At 39.0% G+C, this 22,564-nt stretch overlaps 1 protein-coding gene across 4 annotated transcripts in view; it reads right to left on the bottom strand.

Moving 5' to 3' along the window:
* Positions 1-22,190, bottom strand: part of ARHGAP5 (Rho GTPase activating protein 5) — a 59,312-nt gene extending 37,122 nt beyond the window's left edge. Inside the window, exons 1-3 of one of the 4 annotated variants that reach the window (XM_020788413.3) lie at positions 22,051-22,190; positions 3,124-7,020; positions 632-779 (exon numbers count right to left, since the gene is read on the bottom strand). In XM_020788413.3, the coding sequence (XP_020644072.1) occupies positions 632-779; positions 3,124-6,846 (3,871 nt within the window). In that variant the 5' untranslated portion in view covers positions 6,847-7,020; positions 22,051-22,190. Of the gene's footprint in view, positions 1-631; positions 780-3,123; positions 7,021-21,222; positions 21,286-21,596; positions 21,737-21,921; positions 22,018-22,050 lie in introns of those variants that run through there. The other 3 variants (XM_020788414.3, XM_020788412.3, XM_078392157.1) reach the window with 3 other exon arrangements.
* Between the last annotated feature and the right edge of the window lie 374 nt (positions 22,191-22,564).

The following is a 22,564-nucleotide window of genomic DNA, read 5'->3' as shown; positions in this document are numbered from 1 at the left end:
AAATACGTTATGGAAGGAGAAAGATAAACATTGCTGCATGCACAAGAAAATATTCTAATCTTTTTCTGCAGCAACACTTTTCAAATTTTATTGTGATTTATACATGTTTTCCTACTGTACATATTTATTTATCTTTATATTAACAATATGTGTTACAAAAGTGATGCTTTGCTACAATAATATATATGTGGACCTCTCAGGACAATGGATATCAGACTTGAGGATTGGGACAAGTGGAGAAAAAAAATCAGGGTATAGCAACAAAGGGAAAAGGCAGCATAGGAAGGCAAGGTCAGAGATACCACCAACATGTACTCTGTTTCCTCACCAGTTGAACAACCCAGAAACCAGTACCAAGAGAGTACTGAGTATAGGCTTAAAACTTTGCAATGCCTCTCAAATGTTCCATTACGTCTTTAAAAATTAAATCAATGTTATCTAAATAATATGAATTTAATATTGATATTTTTGGTTTTTTGGTAAGCAAATACAAGTGAATGTTTTTCGCCACATCTTACATTTATTTCTGTATTAACACAAAGTATAAAACTATGAATGATCAGGAGAAAAAAACTTCCATAATTGGCCGCAAAGAACGAAGTCGCAGCTCGAAGCCCAACTTTTTTCTTACCTGTATCTTCAATGAACTGCACACATTTTTCCACAAAGTGGGGTATAGGCTTTTCAGGTGTAACCAGATCCTGCAGCGGCATTCCAAAGTAATTACTATCCCAATTTCTTCGAGTTGGAGGATTGAATGTCTTGGTTTTCTTTTTTTGCTACAACAAAATAACAGCATTCTTAGCAATAAGTGAAAAACATAATATATGTGTAAGATCATACCTGGAGCCAAAAAATTCTCATACAGCAAAGTTAATTTTGAATATATTAATGCCCTTAGTAAAAAGAGCAACAATACTCAGTTATATTTACATTCTTTTGTGCTCCAGCTCATACATGGTAGTGTAAACTAAGTAATAATGTGGTTTAGGGTGTTTAAACAATAGTGGCTCATATCCAAAGTTATTGCTCTCCAAAGCGCTTCCATTCTTGAAAAGTGTCCTTTCCTGTATTTTTCACAATTCCTATCTTCTCCTGCAGCTCATTATGTCACTTCCTAAGCAAAGATGGCGAAATTCTGTTTTATCAGAACTCTTATATGCTCTGAAGAAGATATTTTCAGGTATTTCAGTTCCCTATACTGTATATAACAGATCTGTGTTTTGCAGGCAAGAAGGCTGAGCACTGTGGGTTGCCCCTGCAAAGAACTGAACTGTGTTTTGTATGCTGGATGGGAACATGTCAACAATAATTAATATAGCAACCATCCACTTTGCTCTTCCTCTGCCTCATATTGTTAGCTTTACCAATAGCTGATACTTATCCTCTGAGACCTTTTCAAACAGGAATTAGGTCAGCTAATTATCACTGTAGCATTCCTGGTGCAAGACTCTTTACAAATCTTACTGCAGTTACTCTAACAATCCCACAAGTCAGGTCAGTACAATACATAGGATTGGGTACGATCTGGCTTTGCCTTTTCAGAGGCTTTTCTTTCTTCTGGGGAGACTCAGAGTGGCTCCTAATGAGAGAACTCTCCAGCCATGATCTAAACCAATCTTCTCAACATAATCACCTCCATCATGACTTCCTCTCATATAGTCTTCAACTGCCATGATCCTGTACCATTGGCCATGTTACTGAGTCTAATGCAATGTGGAATGAACAGTACCTGGAAGGCATCAGACTGGGGTAGGTATCCTACACTAAAGTTGCCTGGATTTGAGGGACTGTGATTTTGCTGGGAGAAACCTCTCTTTTGTGTACCTTTTTCTTTAGTAAACTTGCAGCACGGAGTGGGGCATGCTAGCAGTCTTGTGGATACTAGTGGCAAGCCACACAAAAGGCTTCTGAGAGCCATACATGTCCAATGTGATGTAAAAACAAAAGCTGTATGTTAAGAGGAACTTTCCTCAAATTGATAGTATTTACAATGCAGCTTTAAGATTGACTTGATATCTTGAACCTTCAATAATCAAAAGGTATCTCTTGCTGTGCTTGAGATGAAACAACCTACATATGCAAATGATACAACTGCAACTGCAACCCCTTCTACAACTACAGCTACAAAAGTTAATTCTATACAGTCAATCTTTTGCAAAGGCTACTGAAATTATTATGCAGATGACATCCTTCTATCTCTGGCCCAGGAGTAATGACCCGGAAACCCTCTAGATATTTTTACATTCCACCTCCTATTAGGTCCAGAATACAGAGCAGATGGTTGGAGTAATACAGATTGCAGTGCAAGATCTGGAGGACCACATACACCAAAACCGTGTTCCACTGAACTTACCCAACAAAACATACATGCATACATTATTATTTTTAAAAAATAATTCTGCTCTGTATTGTTAAGATTTTTAAGGCACATTGAATCATGTCTGATAATACCAAATACCCATCAATTTTTACATTATGCACCGTATATTAAGAAAAGAGACACTTCAAATGTTGGCTTATCAACATCTGAAATACACTGGTCTTCACAATGACATATTGTACCCAGCAATTACACTGGTCTTCACAATGGCATATTGTACCCAGCAATTGATTCAACACATTCAATTATTCCCACTTGTCAAAAACCCAAGTTTAACTCCAAAGTAACTCTGTAGTACCGGAACTAACTTTCATTCCTCCTGCAGCCCTCAGTGCTATCCAAAATCTAGCTCTGGGGGATGTTATGCCTCTCTGTGCCCTCCAAAAAGTTTTTGGAAGGCACAGATAGCTGCAATGCTTATATGAGATAATTTCTGCCCAATTTTGCTGACAAAAGCAGTTCCACCAAGACATTTTCTCTCTCCTTCAGGTCAAAGACTAGAACTGATCAGAACCACACCTTCTCATTTAAAAATAAAGATACTGCAAATCTCCTCACTCGAATAATTTAAGCCTTATATTACTGTTCCGAATAATCTCGTGATACAAACAAATGCACCAACCTAATTAGGCACATTGCTGCCATTTTTAAAACAATAATGTAAAATTACATAAAGCTATGTGTTTTGGAAAACGAATACGTCATAATGTTAATCAAAGTATTTTTAAAAGACAACTTACTTTTTTGTCTTCTTTTACTTTCTGAGTTTTCTTCTTCATCTTTTTATCATCCAACTCTTGATCTGAAGTAATGGCAGGATTGTCAATGCCACCCTTCCATGTTTCTACAGGAGACAGAAGTGGATCTTCTTCACTGCCACGATGTCGTCCTTTTCTTTTTGTTTTAGATGTTGTAAAAGCTTCATCATCACTTGCATCTGAATGTGCTCTCCTGTAATAAGACTTTGCTTTGCTGAACAGAGTTTTTGATTTGTATTTGTATTTTGAAGGTCTTCGCTCTCCTTGTGTCTTTGAAATTCTATCAGGAAACCCATTTTCTTCATCTCCTTGGGCATTATTTATAATAAATGAATTTCGAATTTTGATCATGCGATTCTGACTATCATCTGGAATTGCGTAGATATCATCTGCAACACCTCTATGCTTAAAAATAGTATCTATAGGTTCTGCATAATTATCAGACTGATCAAGTTCATCAGATGGTGCCAGAACCATTCTGGATTGTTTCCTTGGATTTTTACCAATGCCAGCCTCAATAGTTTTTACAAGATTTGGATCTAGTTTCTTCACATTTGTCTTCGGTACCATTGGTTTCGGTTTTATGGGAGGAGGCACTTTATGGTTGCGTTCATGATCATGACAGTTGAGTGGTGTGCTATGAACAGGATATTCATTACCTTCCAAATCTAACCGATACTTTGAGCGATCAGGTGTAGGGAGCAACTGTACATCATCTCCAATTGGACTGTAAGGAGGTGGGGCTTCAGTATCATCTTCTGAATCTGGGTAATAATTGTACGCGTGAGAGCCTCCTCTGGGAGAATGCAGGAAAACATCCTCACTTATATGTGTTGCCTCTCTTGTACTATCAGACATGTAAGAATTTTCAATCATACTTTTCTTCTCCAAAACATCACTGAAGAACAGTGTAAAAACCTCAGTCTGACGATGATACTGAGATAGAGAATATAGAGCTGTGAATTTAGCAGTAATCTCAGTGGCTATATGCTCACCCTCCGTCATTAATTCTTTAATGGCCTCATTCTCAAAGAAATCTGCCTGACTGTCAGTAACAGCCACCAACTGGACAGGAATAGTATCCTGTACTTCTGAAAGAAATGCTCGAAGCATTCCCATAGATGCTTTTCGTTTGGCAGAGTAAACTAATATATACCCATGAACAAGTTCATCTTTTCTTACACCAATTGAAGAATGATACGATAGTATTGTTATCTGTATTCGTCTCCGTTTTTCACCTATAATTTTATCGAGCATTAGAGAATTATTCTGGCCAGCCTGAGCTGCACTACAAGAATGAGAATCAAGGAAGGGTGAAAGAATAAGATCCACACTGAATGGGTCTCCACACATGGCACACATAACTATCCTCAAATCTGCTTCTGAGAGGTCTTTAATTGTAGGAACAGGGCTTACAACATCAAAGTTGTGTTTAACTGCTTCAAGAACTCCCCTCAAGGCCTGTTTTATTTGGGCCTCGTTAAATTTACGTGGATAAGTACCAGCAGGCACATCTATAAAAGGACACTGCAACTTGTTTGCCAACTGCTGTCCTTGGTGTCTCAGAATTGGCAAATTCTTACTAACACTCTCCCTCTGATTCGCCAGTATTAATGTAAATGGAAGATTGGCCATATATTTGTCTCTTCTTATCTGAGATGCTTCTGTCCTGATTTTTCCAATAGATTCTCCAATAAAATTAAGTGATTCAATTGAATTAAATACACAGAAACATCCATGTGGTTTGAAGGCAGAAGTCCATAATTGACTTAGAAGATAAGGTGACTTTGCATCCACTGGCCTAAGATCAAGTTCATATATTTTTCCATCTAAGGCATACTCATCATCTGTAGACTGTGTCCGAATCTCATTTGCCAACTCTTGTGCAAGGCCATCTTTACCCAAAATAAAAATATTGACTTTATCAATGTTGGCACTATCATGATAAAAATTTGAGCGACCATGGTCCAGCTGCAAAAGACTACCAGCAAGTAACTGTTCTACTTTAATGTCCATGCAGTTTTGGCCACTGAGACACGTTTCTTTAGTGGGATGATACACAAACCCTATATGTTTAAGTAGAAGAGACTCCCTATCAGGTGCAAGTTTTTGTAAAGCTTTGTACCTAGGCTCTTCACTCAAAACTGCATGAATTTCACTCATTTTATCAGAGCTAGGTGTTGCATTTAAATCCAAGTCATAAAACAGTTCTGAATGTTCAAAAAGCATTTCCTGAAACTCTTCTTTGGCTTTTTCAACTATTTCCCGTTGATGCCTACTATATACTTCTCTACTATCAGCCTCTGTAATATATTTAAATGCTTCATCCTCCATTACAAAACACATGACTTCTTCCCATGGTTGCCCAGGAGAGATGAACTGTATCTTCTCAAGTGTTTTTTTGAACTTCTCCTTCATTTCAACTCTCCTTTTTTCAGATATTAAATGCTGCACATGATTTTGATAGACTTTTTCAGCTTCTAGGGTGCTCAAAAGGTCAAATGGAATTCTCCTGTCATTCACTTTATCTATATGGTCAGTTTCATCCCAGGGTGTTTTTTCTAGCACTACAAAACATAGTTGGAAATCTGATCTTTTCTCCATCAACTTCAAAGCTTCTGGCCAACTCAAATGTTCAATCTCTTCAAGGTTTGACAGAAGTGTATTAAAAGCTCTCGGTAATGCGTTAATATATTCCTCTCTTCTTTTTCTTATATGTTCTTGCTTAAGCTGTTCTATATGTTTTGAAAATGTATTTTTGGCCTTTTTTGTACCTTCTAAATTAATGTATTCTTCATAATCTGGGTGATTTTTCAGTTTATTACTAACAGTTTTCCAAGTGGCATGATAGTCTCTCACAGTCTGCACAAGTTTCTCAAATTTATCTGTCGAAGTTACAACAAGCTGTCTCTGGGTTTTATAAGCATCCAGATAGGGAATTATTTTAGGCTTACCACGGGTTTTATCCATCATTTGTACCAGTGCAGTAAAACATGTTTCTACATTGACATTGAATCTTGCTGATGTTTCTATTACCAGAAGGTTCTTCTTATTTGAAGCAAAAGCCTGAACTTCCCGCAAATAATGTTCTACACATTCATCACATTTTGTTGCTGCTATTATTATAGGCTTTTTAGATTTTGATATCTGAATGTAGAGGTTATTTACAAATTTAAGTTGGTCATCAAACTTCCTGTTGCATCCTTGACTTACATCAATACATAATAAGAATCCATCGATGTTTAGCTTTCCCTCAGGCATTTGCTTCTGCTCAAAGTCTTGCTCTAACCCAAGCTGATCTGTGCAAATATACATAAGTTTTTCTGCTGACTGCAATTTTGTTGCAGCAGCACGTTTTATATAAGGTTGTAAGTTCGTACTCCGATGAGGCAAAAAAGTCTGATCATCAATGAATTCGGTTTGTTCAATAACATGAATTTTGCAATCTATTCCATCTTCTCCACATTGTATTACGTCACCCCAGTATAAAAAGTGATCATTATTAACAACTCGTCCACCAAAGTCAATTGTGCTAAGCACAGAGGTATGTTCAGGGTAATATTCATCTGCTTTTGAACGCACAAACCTATTGCACAAACACGACTTTCCAACTCCACAGTTCCCCTTGTCTTTTTCAGTCCCAGAAAGTCCAACAACGCTGATAGCATATGATGGGGGACGAGGTTCTTTGTTCTTTGCCATCATAATGTTCTTCTCATCCTTCTGTATTTACCAACATAATTGAGCACAGTATTCATTCTTGAAAGTGCTTCTACACACTAGCATTTTATCTGAAAATTGGCAAAATTGATATCCATCCTTCTGGGATCAACATGCTTGCAATAAACTTAGGTGTTCAGGATCAAATGGTTCATATTTCTGAAAAAAGAAAGATACGTTTGTCAATTATAAATACAAAAAATTTCACTTTTAATGTGGAATGCAAGACAGAACTATATAAGATTTCATACTTAACCTATGTACATTACTACTACTGAGTGTACCTCTCTCTGTCCATTTCAAATTCCCTCACAATCTCCTCTCGCTTTCACCTCTTTTTACTGTATTTCATGAAGGTCATCTACTCATTCAGCCTGAAGTTGATTCTCCTGGGCTAGAAACCCATTTTCATCCCATTCCCCACCCTCAACTCGGTATTGTTTTTACTCTCTGTTACCTCCCCATCATTTGTCTCTCCATTCCACCTAAGCAGCCATTTGGTCAGTACCAGTTTTGCTTGAACTGGAAATCTTCTAATTCTCTCTATATCAGTGCTTCTTCTCTTTCCCTGAGCATTCCCACTTAATGCCTGGAAATGCCAGTGGTATTGGTGGAAGTAGAGGACATGCTGCAGTTTGAATCCTGGAGTAAGGGTTGGAAGAATGAAAGAGGCAGAAGGAGGTTCGAAGCATGACTGAAGCATGCTACGGCCCGTATTGTGAGCAGTATGTGCCATTCTCTCTTACTTAAAGGGTACTTCAGAGAAGCCCTGACCAGACCTCCCCATACAGACTCCCTCTCAGTCCAACAAGATGAGGGATTTTTCACTTGCTAATTTCTTTTTTGTCTATTAACAATGCAGTACTAGAAACGCCTAAGAAGAATGCACCACTAAGTTCAATAGAGTTTACTGCTGGTTGAGTAGATATAATAGGAGGGACTGAATCCTTGAGACACAAAGTAATTCTGAAAATGAACCTTAGTTCCCCACTCTGTTTTCTGTCTCACTCACTCTCACATACATGTACTTTAACCTCCATTCCCTTATTCCCATTATAGACAAAATGCAGTTGCAAAATATGAAAAGCTGCTATCTATAAAAAGAAGATAAGAAACAAATTTTAATTATTTCCTATAATGCATGCTTGAATTGTTCTAACAGTCATAGCGGGGGACTGGCACTTTAACCCTTCAGCAACCATATCATGTAGCATATACTGTACACTGATAATCCATAACATTAAAACCACCTGCCTAACATTGTATAGGTCCCCCTCATGCTGCCAAAACAGGCCTGATGCATCAAGGCATGGACTTCACAAGACCTCTGAATGTGTCCTGTGGTATCTGGCAACAAGATATTAGCATTCGATCCTTTAAGTCCTGCAAGTTGTGAGGTGGGGCCTCCATGTATTGAATCTGGTGTTGCAGAACATATCAGAGATGCTCAATCGGACTAAGGTCTGGGAAATTTGGAGGCCAAGGCAACACCTTAAACTCTTTGTTATGTTCCTCAAACTATTCCTAAACAATTTTGGCACTGTGCCAGGGTGCATTATCCTGCTGAAAGAGGCCACTGCCATCAGGAAACACCACTGCTATGAAGGGGTGTATGTGGTCTGCAACAATCTCTAAGTAGGTGGTACATGTTAAAGCCGGGGTCACCAATCCCCGGTCAATGGCCTGGTACCAGGCCACGGTCTTAGCAGGGCCAGACAGCAGAGACAGATCTCCCAGCCCCTCACATGCCTCCTCCATGCACGCACGCACGCACGCACGCACACACAGGTGCCCTGCCCACCTATGTGTGGAAGCACAGGTGCCCCGCCCAGCTGTGCAAGCCCCACCCCCATCCGATTCGTGGTTCGGAAAAGGTTGGGTACTACAGTGTTAAAATAACATCCACATGAATGTCAACGGCCCAAGGTTTCCCAGCAGAACATTGCCCAGATCATAACACTGCCTCCACTTGTCAGCCTTCTTCCCATAGTGCATCCTTCTCTTTCCCGGATAAGCAATGCACACAAACCAAGCCAGCCATCTGATCTAAAAGAACACATGATTTATCAGACTAGGCAGGCTTCTTCCATTGCTCCATGGTCCAGTTCTAACAGTCATGTCCCCATTGTAGGTGCATTTGGTGATGGACAGGGGTCATCATGGGCACTCTAACCAGTCTGTGGCTATATAGCCCCATAAGTAGGAAACTACAATGCACTGTGTATTTTGACAACTTTCTATCATGGCCAGCATTCCATTTTTCAGCCATCTGAGCTACAGTAGCTCTTCTGTGTGATCAGACCTGATGGGCGAGCCTTTACTCCCCACATGCATCAATGAGTCTTGGGTGCCCGCAAACCGGTTCACCAGTTGCCCTTCCTTGCACCACTTCTAGTAGTTACTAACCACTGTATATAAGGAATATCCCACAAGATTTGCTATTTTGGAGATGTTCTGATCCAAAAGCAAAGCAAAGTGTGATGCTTATATCCAGTCATCTAGCCATCACTATTAGGCCTTTGTCAAAGTCAACTCAGATATTTTCACTTGCCCATATTTCCCACTTGCAGCACATGAAAGTCAAGAACTTTGACTGTTCACTTGTTGCCTAATATATCTCACCCCTTGACCAGGTGCCATTGTAACAATATAATCAATGCTATTCACTTCACCTGTTGCTAGTTTTAATGTTGTGGCTGATCAGTGTACATAGAGGAAAATCCTGTTGTCATAAATGTATGCTGTACAACACAAATTACATCATCTGGGAACAAAAATCTTTAATTTAATTAAATTTAAAGTTTTCTATCCCCTCCTTCCCTTCAGGTTCTGAGGCTCCAGTTTCATTTATCTGAAATGAAAGTCCTTGTGTCTCAAGATTGTCTCAGGGCAAAAGGGATCCCCAGGGAGCTGAGGAACTTAAAAGGGGGTGGGATAGATATTTCCATTGTTGGATGATGACATCTGGACTGTACATCATAAACTTACACCAACAGGATTTCAACCAGTTTGTATTTGCATGTAGTGTAGAAATCTATGACTGAAATCCTATTCAATAGCTCCATGAGCACAATGAAGGTGATGTCATCACCAGCAACAAATCACTGATTAAAGGTGATTTTAGGGTGCGCATATATATATATATATATATATATATATATATATATATATATATATATATATATATATATATATATATATATATATATATATATATATATATATATATATATATATATATATATATAAGCCCCAAAACTGGAACATCAATCACAGCTGGCTACACACACTTTTAACAAAGGCAACAGCAATTTCATTTATTGCAAAACAACTGGTCTAAACATTCAACACGTTTTGCTTCATATTTTGGCTTTTACAAACCTACAGACATCCCAGAACTATAACAGAGAGAGCCAGATAAACACAAACGCAGATACACACTTGGTTATAGAACTGCTGGAGAGCTCAATGGTTTAAGTATCTGGCTGTGGAGCAGAGATTGGGAATTTGATTCCCCACTGTGCCTCCCTGACAGGAGCCAGACTTGATGATCCATATAATCCCTTGCAGCTCTGCAGTTCTAAGATGATGATGATTTATCTAAAATTATTTTTATTAATTTATAAAAAAAATACCTGTCTTTTCAGATTGGTTAAAGCTCAAGTTCTGTAAAGCACTTTAAATAAAAAATAATAAAGAATAACTCTTGTGGGGTTTTTTTTAATATCAATTGGAGTAGGAAAATGAAAAAACCATACCTTGCATGCATTTAAAGGTATATCCACTAACTTGCTTCCTATAATTACCCTGATGCAGAAAAGCCAAACTTAATGAGCAAACAAGAAACTATTTCTGAAACACTGTTCTGGACATAATCCTGGAGAAGTACAACTATTGCTTAAAAATAACAACCAATATTCAGCAGTGCATGTGTAACACTTTTACATTAACTGCACAAATCTAAAAAGTACATAACTAATGTAAATATGATTATATGGAGGCACAACGCATTCCACACTGTGCCATTTGTTCTACAGATTTCAGCTGAGGTGACTTCTATGTAACTGTTCTTAGGACCAGAGCCCAAATTTTGTCTCATATACCAATCTTATGGCACTGATGATTTCTCCCATTTAAGACAATGAGATAACAACATAATCAGCAACTAGCATAAAATTACAAAAGCCAAAATAATAAAAACAGAAATGATTTCTTCAAGAAATCTCACTAAAAATTCTCAAATCACATAGCATTATTGATATTATCATTTTTAGAAAGTATAAAACTCATGTAATCAACTTTATACATTAATTACATCACATGATATTAGCCTGGCAAATAAAATTATATCAATAAATCTCATGGTTCATATTGTATTCTTTCAGAACACAGTCATTTTTATTTTACGCATTTTGAGCTCTATTGAATGTTTATGCAAAAAGACAAGACATAAACTTTACCTCTTTCACTGTCATCAACTGAAAAAATGCAGGTTACACCAAGGTCTCACATTAGTTAATCAATAATCTATGTAACATCATCAGGTCTTTTCATGAGAGAATGAAGGGTGCCATAGTTTTTGATGGCTCAGCATCAGATCCCTTTGACATCAGAAGCGGAGTGAAACAGGGCTGTGTCCTCGCACCAACCCTTTTTGGGATCTTTTTTGCTGTCATGCTGAAGCATGCCTTTGGAACTGCAACAGAAGGTGTCTATCTCTGGACTAGATCAGATGGAAAGCTCTTTAATCTCTCTAGATTGCGAGCAAAGATCAAACTCCAACTGAAATGCATGCGGGACTTCCTCTTCGCCGATGATGCAGCTGTTGTTGCCCACTCTGCTGAAGACCTCCAACAACTCATGAATCGTTTTAGCAAGGCCTGCCAAGACTTTGGACTAACAATCAGCCTGAAGAAAACACAAGTCTTGGGCCAGGGTGTGGACTCACCTCCCTCTATTACCATCTCCACACAGGAATTGGAAGTTGTTCATGCCTTTGTGTACCTTGGCTCAACAATCTCTGACACTCTGTCCCTAGATGTTGAGCTGGATAAACACATTGGCAAAGCAGCTACCATGTTCTCGAGACTCACAAAGAGAGTATGGCTTACTAAGGAGCTGAAGACATATACCAAGATCCAGGTCTATAGAGCCTGTGTCCTGAGCACACTCCTGTACTGCATGACTTAGGGAGTGAGTCAGATCACTAAAAATAAACACCAGAAAAGATTGATTACATATTATAGAGAGTAGCAGTTCTTTAAAAGTTGTTCTTGCTTGCTTGCTCTTCACAGACAGAACACAGAAGAGTATGGTCAACAGACTATCTCCTCTTGTACCTTATACAACGCTACAGGACCTTCAAACAAGGTTTCTAAGTGTGCTAGTTCAAGATGCTCACATTGCAGTTTACTTTACAATGCTTTCACCATCACTGCAAACTGGGGGAAATGCTGAGGATCTTTGTCTATGATCTTCACCCAGGATCTAAATAAATAATGGCTTATGTTTAAAAAACAGTGTGGGTCTAACAATAATGTCTAATAAGCAATGACCCGCAATCAGTACTACCATTTGCCTTAGGAATCACTTTGATTAAATGAATTAATGTGCTATCTGGCTTTTTTAAAATCAAATTCTTTAGCAATAGATTACTGTGATTTGCAAAGGATTTTTTTCTGAAACATACAACTGTCCAGTTATTGTTTGGCTGGAATTTACACTTAATCCATTTTTTTCCTAGGGAAACATAGTTGATGAGTTATGTTTTCATGGTTCAGAGACTAATTGCCATATTTGTAGTCAAGAAGGACAGATGTAGTTTCCTGCATGACAGATGGCTTAGTGACCGTGGAGTGCTGTTTTGTCTTCCTACGTAGAATGAAGTGTTTTTATTAAAACATATTCCTTGCAATGCTTGCTTATTCCTGGTTTCCTGTGTGGTACACAATCTGGATTATGTTGGTTAATCTGCTCAAATTGTTTGGCAGCATTCCTGCCTCAGCACAATACTACATGATATCTTGTTATCTCCTTGCCTGTATATGAAAAACCAAGGGGTAATAGATATGTAGGTTTTTTTCTTTTCTATGTACAGTATATATATTTTAATAATACAAACAGGACTCCTAGAAGTGGTAGCAAAATATGTGTTAAGGTTCATTAAAAGTACTGACATATACCAGTTTCACTGCCAAGCATTTATCTGCACTACTGAATTACTGAAAGGAAGATGGCTCAAGATCATGAATTCAGGTGGCAAATCAAGATGTCAAAAAAGTTACAAAGCAGTACTGTATTAGGCAAGTCAAATCTGCTACTGCTGACACAAAAACCCATCTTGTACTTGCAAACTTTGCTTTCTTCTGGGTCTCTTCTCTCATCTGCCATGTGGTTCCTTTGTAAAGCCTACATTAACCAGTTTTTCTGTTCTGTAAGTATACATGCCACAGAAGCACTAACTAAACTGTTCTCAACCCTGCCTTATTCTTCTCTCCCCATATTCAAGCGATCTGAATCTGCAATCAATTACTGTACTATTCTTTCCCATTATCTCTAACATCTATCCCTTCCCATATCATACACAGTACTGAAACTCTGGTTACCTTTTTTTTAAAAAATACTTTCTGGGAAAACTTAAAATGCCTAAAGCCGCATTTCTCTGCTGTCTGCAATAGAAGTGCTACTTCCTCCTCCAACTTTTAACATTTTCAACAGTATCATACCATGAGATACTTTTTCAAGTAGAAACACTGTGTACGCAATTTCTAGTAAGACGCAAGGAGCAGCTTCTGGAAGAGCTGGAGGCAGTCTCAAAATCTCACTAGAAATGTGGAAGCTGATCTTTCAACTTCCAGGGATTTTTAAGTTGAAACTAAGCACTCAATTTTTCTTTATGAGGCACCTCATATGTTTCATTTTGGCCTACTGTGTTTCCCCAAAAATAAGATAGGGTTTTATGTTAATTTTTGCTCCAAAAACACATTCAGGCTTATTTTCAGGGGATGTTTTATTTTTTTCATGTACAACAATCTATGTTTATTCAAATACAGTCATGTCATCTTCTGGTTGCTACACAATAGTGGAGGGCAGGGTTTAACTTAACTGGGGCTTATTTGGGGGGTAGAGCTTATATTACGAGCATCCTGAAAAATCATACTAGGACTTATTTTCAGGTTAGGTCTTATTTTCGTGGAAACAGAGTATACTGCTTTTTAAAATTCCTAATTCCCCTTAAAAATCTCACAATTTGGTTGGCCTAAAGCTTACATTTCTTTTCTCTCTCCAAGCATGATTAGTCATTATATCTGCAGCACTATAAATTACTGTTGGTCATTTATGGCTAATAAGAAATCACTTCTGGTATCTGTCAAATACAGATACTGTGTGGATCATCAAACCCAGCGCCTGGACAGTGGAGAATAATAATAATAATAATAATAATAATAATAATAATAATAATAATAATAATAATAATAATAATAATAATAATAATAATAATAATAATAATAATAATAATAATAATAATAATAATATGCCATCAAGTCAACTTTGACTTACAGCAACCCTTCTCATTTTCTAGGTATAGAGTACTCAGAAGTGACTTGTCATTCTCTTCTTCTGGGGGTGCCCTGGGACTGTGCATTTTGCCTAAGGCCACACAGGCTGATAGACTAAGCCTTACATAAAATTATGCAAGGCAACTGCAATATTTTCTAAGACCTTCTTAATAGCAGTGTCATATATTTAAGTGATGCTCAAATGGTTTTTCCTTGAGAGATCTGAAAGTCAACCAGATCAAGCAGTTTTAAAAGCTGTTTTTAAAAGTTTTGAAAGGTAGAGGGCAATTTAAAATGTTCTTTAAAGTGTGCTATCTTCATTTAAATCAATTAAGATTACTTCAAGGTTATCTATTGCAAACCAACTAAAGCGTACCATAATTATTTATAGATTGATAGCAGTACTGTTGTCGCACCTCAAAAATTAAAACAAAAATGTGATACAGTATAAGCTTTCCTGGATTGCAGCTCACTTCATCAAACATATGTAATGAAGTGAGTGGCAGTCTCTAATATGCCAAATAGAAACTTTTTCCTTTTTAAAGAGTTGCAAAACTGTGTTATTTTTGTGACAACAAACTAATAAGGATATCTCTCCAGAAATGTCTGTATATAGGATGCTACATTGGACAGAATGGTTAAAAAGTTTCTGATCTTCAATACTACCCGTACCACTCAAATATTAAAGCAGATTTATTTAAGGAAGTCATAGCTCAACCCTTTCTCCATGAGGCATCTGAAACAGCTAACCACCTTAAATGCATAACATTTAATACAATTTTTTATTAAAAACAAATGTTAAAGTTAAAAAAAACAGAATAAAAGTCTAAAAGCATATTAGTTTTCTGAAGTGAGGAGACAGTCAGAGCTTCTGGAACTATTCCACAATCTGGTCATTAGATTTAAAAGTTCTGTCCCACCTACACTCTGATGCAGAAGACTCACAGAGCAAGATCCCAGCTTGCCCATCTAAGTGTGCAGGTAAGCTAAAATCAGCAATTTAAGCTGTGCACAGAAATCAAATGAAAGACAGTGAGCATATCTGAGGTGCTACATAATTAAAGCAATAAGTGCTAGTTAACAATCTTGTTGCCATATTTTGGACTAAATATATCTTCTGACATTTTCAAATGCAGGAATAATCTCATCTGAAGGCTGTCAGGATATGGATACTGGCAGAGGCATGACTCCTGAGAATAAGATACAGGTACCCTACCACAACAACAAAAGGTAGTGAAAAACATTCTTGTCACATAGTCCTATGGTAAAGCCAGAACAAGAAGCATCTTCACCCTGTGAATCTGGCTTTTAACATAAAGTATAAACTTTTCTAAACAAATGAAAATAAAATAAAGACACCAGAGCTCCCTACCATAAATTCTCCATTGTATCTGGATTTATTCAGTGTATTCATCTTTCCATCAATGCCTCTTGGCACTGGAGCAGAACAGCCAACTCTCCCAAACTAGCATAAAAGAGACACAGACCTGTGTTTCATCCAAATACCAGCTGTTAACTTCAACAGCATCTGAGCTATTTAATGAGAGGAAGTTTATAAAATTTAAGTAGTTAATACTTTACTCCTGAAAATCTTCGTCTCTAAAATAAGTCATGCTTGCTAGTATTGTGTATGAAGTGTGCATGATGACTGTATAATAACTGTCACTTAGCTGGGTACCAGGATCTGCTGTGCACAGACCACAATGCAAAGGCCTTCCAAGGACAAGTTTCCTCATGAGCCATTATTGATTGAATCATCCTGACAGAACATTACCGAGTTCCCTTTTGAGGTGATTTGTAGATGTCTAATGAAGTTAACTGTCACAGATACAATTATTCAGGCTCTAATTACAAACTCCCTCTCTTATATTAGATATACAAGAAGCTGATGTGAGTTGCAGCCCTCTTTTGTATCCAATTAAATGTTAAAATAACAAATATGCCCACAAAAAGTAGATACGGGACATATGAACTGCTCTGCTATTCCCCAAACTCAAAGAAACTTCCATATCAAGTCTTTAACTATGAATTCAGACATAAAAAGTGGCTGAAGTCCAATTACAGTGGTGCCCCACTTGATGACAATAATCCGTTCCAGGAAAATCGCTGTTAAGCGAAATCGTCGTCAAGTGGGAAAAAAACCATTGGAATGCAGTGAATACCAGTTAATGCGTTCCAATGGGGAAATACCTCATTGTCCAGCGAAGATCGCCCATAGAGAACCGCCAATCAGCTGTTTAAAATTGCTGTCTTCCGAAGCTTCTGTCTGGAAAACAGCCATTTTGCGAAGGGAAGCCATTTTGCGGAGCTGGAAAAAACATCATTTTGCGAACAAACAGTTTGTGAAACAGGCACCTAATCGACGTAAAGCGAAAAAAACCCATAGGAACCATCATTTTGCAATTGCAAAAAATTCATCGTCAAGCGATTTCGTCATCAAGCGGGGCACCACTGTACTCTGTTATACAGACAGAAGGAAAAAAAAGCCTAACATTCAGTAGCTTCTAGCTGGCAATTAATGAGTCCCCGCTGGCGTTCTCAAAGCAACTGAATATTGCATTTTTTTGTTTTCACTTGCATAATAAACCAACAGGATTTAAGACACTATGTAACAAGGAATAAGCTTATAGACAATATGTAAGTGGTCTTAAGGCAGAAGTACTGGTAAGGGGGAAATCAGCAATGCTTGTTGAATATGCAGTCATCACATCTCTCACAATAAAACAGTGAGGGAAATTTCTCAATACTCAGTCACATTAGTTAGGATCCAAAAATGTATTTCTAGATTTCAGTGCTTCTGTGACAAACTATTTACCCCTCCCTTCATGCTACCTAAAAGCTTGCATCGGAGGGCTAATAAATCCTCTGGACCTATGATTGTGCTGTGAAGAATTGTTTAAATTTGAGTTGTTAGATATTTCCAACATCTAGCTTACAAAGGAAAACTGTGTAAACCTATCTAAACAGACAGTTTATGACAACATCTGCAGGTTGTATTTGTAGAACAAACGGAATTAAGTCCTGTTTTAAATTTTGACATGATTTCTTGTAATAATAGCTAACTGCAGCAATCCATGAGCATTTCTGTGACCAAATAAATACATATGCTGCTGTTAACAAGGCAGGTCAAAAAATGGTTGCCACTTCATTAATGCTGCAATTCAGTAACAGGTTTGTTGCTTGATTTCCACCTCTCTGAATGCTCAGCATAAAGAAAGCAAGCTCCTCTTTCCTTTCCCACATTTGTCTTGCTTTGATGATAACCTGAGCCACCTTGAGTTCTTTCAAGAAAGATGGGGTAAAGTACTTTAAATAAATAAACCAAGGAGAAAAGAATCCTATTTTGAACCAGGTATGAATGACTGACTTGCCATACTTGAAGTCTTACAAAGAAAACACGTACAAAAAAACAGGAAATTATGCTTGGACCTTCCTCCACTACCCTATCCCCTCCAAAATCTAGTATACACTAGTTCATTTTATTTCACAAAATTGGAGAAAACTGGAAAACTCCAAGGCTTTTGGTTTTAACCAAAACTCAGCAAAGTGAGCCACCAACTCTGGTTTCTCCTGAGTTCTGACTGACTAGACACGTGTCATTCAGTAGGCCCTGGAAAGATAAGACAATATGACTTGCATGACCCTAAGTGGTTGCAAACTGAATGTTTCAATTCCTATACTTCATAATATTTTTAGAGTTCATCTGTGACAGAAAAGGCTTAATAGTTTCATAGTCACTGCTTCCACTTCTGATGCAGGGAAATGCACTCACTTAACTCTATGTACATTCCCTATTAACAGTACTGTGAAAACATTTATCGTTTTAACTCAGGTACTTTTCATAACAGAGTCTGTAACGTGAAGCAGAAACCACCTCTTCACAAAAAGCTTTCCATATATGTGCTACATTTTAAATAGACATAAATGTGAGTTCTTGAATGTGCTTACAACAGCCACTAGTTATATGCAATTCAAGTTTTTAAAATTATATATTAATCTTTTTTCTCCTAAATATTTTCTATTAATTTCTTAAACAACACATATTTTCAATTCAGTTATTTTGGCATGGTTTTTTCCTACATAACATTATTTCAGATAACAAAAGCCAGACCTCCCAGAAAGAAAAGAACTCCCTGATTATAGGGCACATCGGGGGGGGGGTTATATGCTGCCAAATATAACAAGAATATAAGTAGAATATTTTCAATTTATAAACTTTAGTTTGACATTTTGGACACTAAGCAAGAGCTCTTACAAAGCTGCAAAAGCTATTTGTCTCATATAACACTGACAAACTTTGATTTAAGTACATTTTACCATACCTGTTCATTCAGTCTGCCTGATTTAGGACTTAAGATATCAAGATTCCAAGTCCTATTTCACTAGCTCACTAACCCTTATTAATGTCACTGTTCCATGAACTGCAGAAATCACATGATCAACTGATCACTAGCATGTCAGAACATTTTAAGGATCCATTTGATACATTCATATGATGATGAAGTAAAATCTTAAGTGAACATTGACTTAAAGAATTTGTTAGAAAGTAATACACACTATTAGCAAAGTATTAAGAAAGAATTACTCTAGAAATTATAATAGTGACTCTTTAACATAATGTATTAGTTAAATTGAAGCAAGTGGCTTATGAACTGCTGAGTATATTAACAGTGAACAGAAAATGAGTAAGAAGAAATGTAGCTCAAATATAAAGTAAAAGGTATGAAAGTATGAGAAATAACACACCCAAGAGATTGCGAAAGTTTTTAAAAATACATTAAATAAACTGAAAAACTGTATGTTCACTACTGAAATTCACAGAACGAAAGAGTTGTATTTTTTAAAAAACCCACAAATACTATCTTACATAAGCAATCAATCAATGATCAGAGGCCAATTATCTATATTGCGCTTTAAATACAAGTGCATTTTTGATGACACAAAAATATTTTTCAAGTTATCCAGCTAATTTTTACAAGAAATACCTAGTAAATCTTGACATTAAGGTTAGAAGTATTTACTTTTCTGTGGAACTTGGTAATAAAATACACAAGAGTTAAGATGTAACTCTATTCATATTTGCTTGGATGTTAGCCCTAAGTGGGACTTATCAATAAATACTGTGTGGCTGCAATCCCAGGGACTTACTACTGGGTTAGCTCCATTTAACTCAGTGAGACTTCCAATCAATCATGCTTAGGCTTGTGATGTAACTGATGTACCATTATAACAGCCTCTGTGATCAAATATTAGTGTATAATGCTAAACTGAATTGTGTACTGTATCCTAAGACCCCAAGTATTATTACTGTGAACTTATAACACTGTGTTAATGTTCTGATTATTACCAATAGCTTATATTACATTAAAAAAATTGGGTACATAACTGAAAATCTATAAGGCATAGTCACTAATGTTCTGAAATAAATGTAGAAATAGAAAGCACTACAGAGTTAAGACACATGAGCCTCAACTCTTTGTCCATTTTTTTAAAAAATAATAAGGGCCAGTATATTATATAGCTGACTGCAGAGTCAGATGTTTGGAGTTCAGTACCACACTACCCCAGAAGAAGTAGCCTGTGCAGCTTTGGGGAAGCTGCACAGTTCCAGGATGCCCCCAGAAGACAGGAATGGTAAACCAGTCTTGAATACTCCCCACCAAGAAAACTCTGAAAAGGGTCACCATTAATCACTACTGACTTGATATAACACTATTATTATTATTATTATTATTATTATTATTATTATTATTATTATTATTATTATTATTATTATTATTATTATTATTATTATTATTATTATTATTAACAACAACCAATATGAATAGTATTATTCTTTTCAATTATAGCCTTATAAATACAGGTGAAATGAACATGCAATTGATTCACAACTGTTTAGATATACTGAATCGCCTTACTATGCAGTGCAGACTAAAAAAAATCTCTGCCAAGCACTGTAAAAAGAAAATGCAGTAATTATCTATGAAAACCAAAACTTGCATGCCCACCCACTGGCCTATTTTAGTCTAGATTTTGAACATCTTCCTCCTACTTTTCAGGCAAATCCTTAACACAGGAGGTGTTGAAAGCCTCACATACAAGAGAGGACATATGGGAAGGTTTCCACACCCTTTTCTTTATACTGTAGTAGCCTCCATAAAAAATTTAAGCCATTAGCAGGCAGGCAGCTTCCTACCATCCCCCTGCCCTTATTACGCATCACCCCCCATGACAAAATGAAGGTTCCAGACTCCCACCTAGTGCTTTTCCTCGGCAGAAGAAATTGAAGGTCTACAAAGACGAGAAAAACCCATGAAGAATTATAATAACCAACGCAATCCGCCTAACCTAGTGTTGCAAAAGACATCACACCCTTCCATACAGTATTGAGGTGGGAAAGGGGAGGCGGGTTTCAAGAGGCACGAGTAGGCCACTCATATCTTGAGAGAGTAAAGTTTGCTACGGCGGGATTTCGGGAGGCGTCAAAGGAGAACAGAGAGGGGGGTGGGTGGAGAGAAAGAAAAAGAATTTAACGTTTGAGATCGCTAGGCACAAAAAATGGGGGGAAGAGAACAGGGACGGAAGAGAAAGGAATGGGGGAAAAGAAGGTGGCCTGCCCCCTTCCTTCTTCTCTCTCTCTCCTCCCCCCACCGTCCTCTACTTTGCGCTGGTTGCGCCGTGAGCGGTTGGCACCCGCCGCCACCAGAGTCTGGTCGAGCAGGCTTTGACCCTCCCCGCTGGCTCAGGCGTTCGCCATCATCATCATCACCTGTCTGGGACCACAACAAGCCAGGCGTCCTACCTTCCCTCCTTCTCCCTCCCACCGCGCTTCCCGGAGTGTGTAGGTATGGAGCGGGCTCGAACAAGGAAGGAAGGAAGGAAGGAAGGGGGAGCTCCGAGCTGCTTCGCTCGCTCTCATTCAGCAGCTCCTACGGACGACGGCTCCGGCTCTCTCCTCCGAACTGGCCGCCGCCAAAAGGAGGAAAAACGCCCGGGCTGCTGCTGCAGCGCCGCCGCCACCTTACCCCCCCACACACACACACAGCGAACCCCAATGGTGCTGCAGCTGATGGGCTTGGGTGTAGTTGTGGAGGGAGAAAAGGCCACGGTTGACCCTGGAGGGGGGGGGGAGAGAGAGAGAGAGTTGAGGAGGAAGAGCGGCTCCGGTCTCCCTACCTCGCTCGCCCGCGCTTCCACGGCAAGAACAGCAGCATTCCCGGAACTCTGGCTCGGCGCCGGGGACGGCCGTGCCTTTTCGGACCGCAGCCCCCCTCAGAGCGCCCGGCCTGGCCCCATTTCCCTCCCTCCCCGGTGTCCTCAGCTTAGTAATGGCGGCGGCGGCCGCGGCCGCCGAACCTCTCTCTCCCCCCGGCACTGGCTTCGCTGAGGGAGCTCCGCGGGCTCTGCCTTCCACGCACATAGACTCCGCGCTCTCCCCCGACCCACCCTCCGCCAACCCGCCTCGCGAAGCTCCGTTCCCCGCCCCCACCTCTAACTTTACCTCAGCGGCTTTTGCCTGCCTTGCCTTCCCTCCCCCCCCTTTCCCTGTTCTTGGCCGCCGCCGCCGCCGCCGCCGCCGCGTTCAGCGAGCGCGCTCCCGAGGCCTAGCCGGCGCGTGCGCGGGAAGGACCTGGAGAAGGTTTCCGTTTCTTCCACAGGGGCCGCGGGCTTCGCCGCCGTTCCTGAGGTTCCCGGGAAGCCCTGCCCACGCACGATGCGCGTGACCAAGCCGCCTCTCGGGCGCGAGCGCAGGCGCTTTTCTTTTCCTTCGTGTGTGTGTGTGCGTATGTCTGTGTGTATTGCCTTTCCCCTCCCCTTGGAAGCTGGAAAGAGGCGGAGAACGGGTATTGAGGGAAGGAGGGGGGGCGGAGGCGGCTCCTAGTCTCCGCCTCAGCTTCTGGGATTTAACTGAGTGGAGAAATTGATCGCGAAACATTTTGGGACGCCGCAGTTTGCACACACAGTCGCGTTCCTTGGAAACCTGCGATGACATCAGTAGATCTGTGTAGTGGGCGAAGGGGGGGGGGGAACCTCAGCACGTCCACAGTTTCCCACCCTGACAAGATTTGTACGCATAAAGTGAGAATATTCAAACACATTATTCTGCAAAAATAGTTAAAACGCCGCTTGCTCAAAAATTAGTG

This window comes from Pogona vitticeps, chromosome 1 (genome assembly GCF_051106095.1).
Source record: "Pogona vitticeps strain Pit_001003342236 chromosome 1, PviZW2.1, whole genome shotgun sequence".
NCBI lineage: Eukaryota > Metazoa > Chordata > Lepidosauria > Squamata > Agamidae > Pogona > Pogona vitticeps.
Note: the sequence above shows the minus strand (reverse complement) of the source record. Positions and strands in the feature narration are given on the sequence as shown.